The 4,488-nt window shown below is 45.4% G+C and overlaps 1 protein-coding gene across 1 annotated transcript in view; it reads right to left on the bottom strand.

The window, feature by feature from the left end:
- Nucleotides 1-1,371: 1,371 nt before the first annotated feature.
- LOC100964380 (tubulin alpha chain-like) overlaps nucleotides 1,372-4,488 on the bottom strand; it is a 4,783-nt gene continuing 1,666 nt past the window's right edge. The window contains exons 2-3 of the mRNA XM_003793646.3: nucleotides 1,711-1,933; nucleotides 1,372-1,585 (exon numbers count right to left, since the gene is read on the bottom strand). Of these exons, the coding sequence (XP_003793694.1) occupies nucleotides 1,383-1,585; nucleotides 1,711-1,933 (426 nt within the window). The 3' untranslated portion in view covers nucleotides 1,372-1,382. The remainder of the gene's footprint in view (nucleotides 1,586-1,710; nucleotides 1,934-4,488) is intronic.

Below are 4,488 nucleotides of genomic sequence, written 5' to 3'. Positions count from 1 at the left end.
ACAGGCGCCCGCCACAACGCCCGGCTATTTTTTGGTTGCAGCCGTCGTTGTTTGGCGGGTCCGGGCTGGGGATTCGAACCCGCCCACCTTAGGTGTACGTGGCTGGCGCCGAGCCAGCTTTGTTTTGTTTTTAAAAGACAGAGTCTCACTTTATCATCCTTGGTAGAGTGCTGTGACGTCACAGCTCACAGCAACCTCCAACTCCTGGGTTTAGGCGATTCTCTTGCCTCAGCCTCCCAAGTAGCTGGGACTACAGGCGCCCACCACAATGCCCAGTTGTTTTTTGTTGCAGTTTGGCTGGGGCCAGGTTCGAACCTGTCACCCTTGGTATATGGAGCTGGTGCCCTACCCACTGAGCCATAGGCGCTGCTCCACTTTCAGCTTTATTCAAAGTTTCCAATCAGTGTTATGCTGGCTTCCTGTACTCAGAACTTTCTGCATTAACATAGGCACCAGCTCAGGTTTTTTTTTTTAATGAGTTTTATCAATTAGTCACATTTAGGAATCAGCAACTTACTCAGTGTAACTAAAATGACTTAAAAAAGGGGTCTCTCCACTTGACGTAAAAAATAAACCAATAAGGAGTACTTACCCCTCTCCCATAGTTGTCCCATAACCCAAGACTATCTGTCTTATAAATCCAGATAATTTAGTGAGTAGCCTAAATAAATGTCATTTTGTTGCAAAGAATTACCCTTATAGTTTCAGCTGTCTTAAAACTACAAGAGAAAACTCTCTGCCTTTTTTTTTTTTTTTTGAGACAGAGTCTCAAGTTGTTGCCCTCAGTAGAGTGCTATGGCATCACAGCTCACAGCAACCTCTAACTCTTGGGCTCAAGTGATTCTCCTGCCTCCGCCTCCCATGCAGCTGAGACTATAGGCACCTGCCACAACGCCCAGCTATTTTTTGGTTGCAGCTGTCATTGTTGTTTGGCGGGCCCAGGCTGAATTCAAACCCGCCAGCTCAGGTATATGTGGCTGGTGCCTTAACTTGAGCCACAGGTGCCTGGCCACTCTCTGCCTTTTTCTTTTTTGAAGATAGTCTCACTTTATCACACTCAATAGAATGCCGTGGCATCATAGCTCATAGCAATCTCAAACTCTTGAGCTCAAGCAATCCCCTTGCCTCAGCCTCTCAAGTAGCTGGGACTATACCTGCCTGCTACAACACCCAGCCATTTTGTTTTTGTTGCAGTTGTCATTGTTTCGCTGGCCTGTGCTGGGTTCAAACCCGACAGCCTTGGTGTATGTGGCTGGCACTGTAACCACTGTGCTATGGGTGCCGAGCCCAGGCTATTTTTAGAGATGGGGGTCTAACTCTGGCTGGTCTCAAAAACATAAGCTCAGGCCATCCACCCGTCTTGGTCTCTCAGAGTTCTGGGATTACAAGCATGAGCCCCCACCGTCTTTCTCCACTTTAAATAAAGTACTATTTACCAGCTTGCGAATTCGGTCCAAGACAAGGTCAATGATCTCCTTGCCAATGGTGTAGTGCCCACGGGCATAGTTATTGGCAGCATCTTCCTTGCCTGTGATGAGCTGCTCAGGGTGGAAGAGCTGGCGGTAGGTACCAGTACGAACTTCATCTGGAAAGGGAAAACAAACCAGCCATCCATCACTCAGTCACCTGCACCAGCCTGCTCAGCCCTGACAGGACAGACCTCCTGCCCCAGCACCCTAGGATCTCACTTGGGTTACGGAGTCAACTCACCGATGACTGTGGGTTCCAGGTCTACGAACACTGCCCTGGGTACATGCTTGCCGGCCCCCGTCTCACTGAAGAAGGTGTTGAAGGAGTCATCTCCTCCCCCAATGGTCTTGTCACTTGGCATCTGGCCATCGGGCTGGATGCCATGTTCCAGGCAGTAGAGCTCCCAGCAGGCATTGCCAATCTGGACACCAGCCTGGCCAACGTGGATGGAGATGCACTCACGCTGTGGAAGGAAGAAAAGAAAATGTCAGAATATGACACATCAGATGGGACACTTAGAAATGATTCACACCTAAGTGACTAATTAACCTTCAAGATAGACAATCACCTTTTGTAGGCCACTCCTACCCAGGTTCTGGTTCTATTTCACAAGCAAAATTCTTTGTTAAAGACCTAATTCAGAGAAAATGTTTTGGAAAACTAAAGATATGTTACTGAACTATTAGGCAAGACAAGACCCTTGCTTGGTACAACAATGGATGTTCAAAGCTGGGTTTCTACCATTTTAGAATGACACAGGCTGCTCTATAAGGTATATTTGCACCAGCTCCTGGGAAATGTGTCTGCTGATTCCTTAAACTGATGCAAAATTCTCCCTTCCAGCTCTGATTCATTCTCTGTGTGATTGTGTAACTACTGAGCTCATTCTGGTCCCTCTTTAATCCTATTCTTTACAAGACAAAAGGTCTCCCTCTCCCCTTTAAAAACAGCTTAAACCAGCAAACTACAGGCATATGACTCATGGAGAAAATGCTAGATAAGCAGCAGTTAGCTGTATTTTAAAAACTGGTCAGAAGTAGCTTTTTAACCCTGTGGAAGAATTTAATCTTTAGGAAGAACATTTTTCCTTTACCATCCACACGGTTTTTTTTGGGGGGGGGGGAACGACAACATGTTAACAAAGGCTAGAAGTGTTGCCAAGACTTTACTGATCATTTAAGAAATTAGCTGTTTTCTGGTAAAATATACATTATCTGGCATGTGGAAAAAAGTCTACAGTTTCAAGAATTTAATAATTATGAGGAAATATTTGTTTTCCTTTATTTGCTGAAGTTCCCCAAACCCGTTCCTGGTTAGTAAAATAAGGCAGTGAACAAAGTCTGTACCCACAGACTTAAGAAAAGAAAAAGTGCTCATTGTATTTCGTCATTAGTCAGATTAGCTACTTTGGAGACTGGCAGAGGACTTTCAAAGTATCAACCTCAAATTCTCCCAGTACATTTCCCCCCAATAGTAGGATTTTAAATTTTTTAAAGCTGCTAATAAGAAACTAGTTAAAGAAAATTCAAACACTAGCTATGTTCTCAAAGGGCTTTGTTTCATAACCCAAGATAATAAAAACCCTAATTACTCACAACCTTTGACTTATGATCACCCCCTTCCCACCTACACTCCCCATAAAACAATCAAGGTCTCCTCTATTACCTGTGCCTACTCGCCCACCTCTAGGACTGTGGGCGAACCAGACCTGTTTGTTCTAATGAACTACAACTATATACCATTGCATCATGTTTATCTTTAACTGGTCTTTGGAAATTCCACAGCTCCCAAAGGCTGGAGAGAACTAAGTATCTGTCTTTGTGGGCCCCAGGCAGAAGGAGATGAATTATCTGAGAAGATCCACTCATTCTTTTCCTTTTTTTTTTTTGAGATAGTCTCAAACTATCACCCTGGTTAAGAGTGCTGAGGCATCATATAGCTCAGAGCAACTTCCAACTCTTGGGCTCAAGTTGATCCTCTTACCTCAGTTTTTCTATTTTTTGTAGAGATGGGGTCTCCCTTTTGCTCAAGCTAGTCACAACTCATGAGCTCAAGCAATCCACTTGCTTGGGCCTCCCAGATTGCTAGGATTACAGGTGTGAACCATCTTGCCCAGCCAGATCCACTCATTGTAAGAAAGTGCTTCTTCAGGCCGGATGTGGTGGCTCATGCCTGTAATCATAACACCTGGGAGAAGGAGACAGGTGGATTGCCTGAGCTCACAAGATTGAGACCAGCCTGAGCAAGAAAGAGATCTTGGTCTCTTAAAAAAAATAGCCAGGTGTTGTGGCAGGCACCTGTAGTCCCTGGTACTGGAGGGTTGGGGGGTGGGAGGGTGGTTGAATATGCTATGAGCTATGATGCTACAGCACTCAACACAGGGTGATAAGAGTCTCTGTCCTCCCCCCACACACAAAAAGCTTCTACTGGGACGGCACCTGTGGCTAAAAGGAGGACACTGGCCCCATATGCCAGAGGTGACAGGTTCGATCCTAGCCCTGGCCAAAAACTGCAAAAAGAAAAAAAAGCTTCTACTGGAATTGAGCCTCCAATTTTTCTTTCATTGCTCTGCCTAAACTGTTTTCTTGAAGGTTAGCAGGCAAAGCTAATTGCCACTGCTTGCTCTCCACTCTCCCCTCAGCCACTTGGGAAATGTAGTGAGGAACGGGTGGTGGAGTCACTTAATCAGTGTTGGGCTGTCTCTCCCAGGAAACACACTAATGTGATCAGTGTCTGCCTAAACTGATCTGCTGCTGCTCTCCTGGCCTTTCAACAGACCCATGACTTTCTGAATCTCACTTTTACCAGTATCTTTGTGGACTTGCTTGGTAAAAAGCTCAAGGAAGTTGCTATAGTCAGACATATTCTTGTGGTAGTCTCATAATTGTGGTAGTCTCAGAAGAGTCAACTAAAACTATTCACTGTATTCTTTTCTTCCTTAGGATACTATTTTGTGGCCGCGGTGTGGTGGCTTGGGCCTGTAATCCTAGCACTCTGGGAGGCCAAGGCGGGAGGATC

Source organism: Otolemur garnettii, unplaced genomic scaffold (assembly GCF_000181295.1).
Source record: "Otolemur garnettii isolate 467f Iridium unplaced genomic scaffold, OtoGar3 scaffold00070, whole genome shotgun sequence".
NCBI classification, from domain to species: Eukaryota; Metazoa; Chordata; class Mammalia; order Primates; family Galagidae; genus Otolemur; species Otolemur garnettii.
The sequence above is the reverse complement of the archived record's forward strand: the minus strand, read 5'-3'. Positions and strand labels throughout refer to the sequence as shown.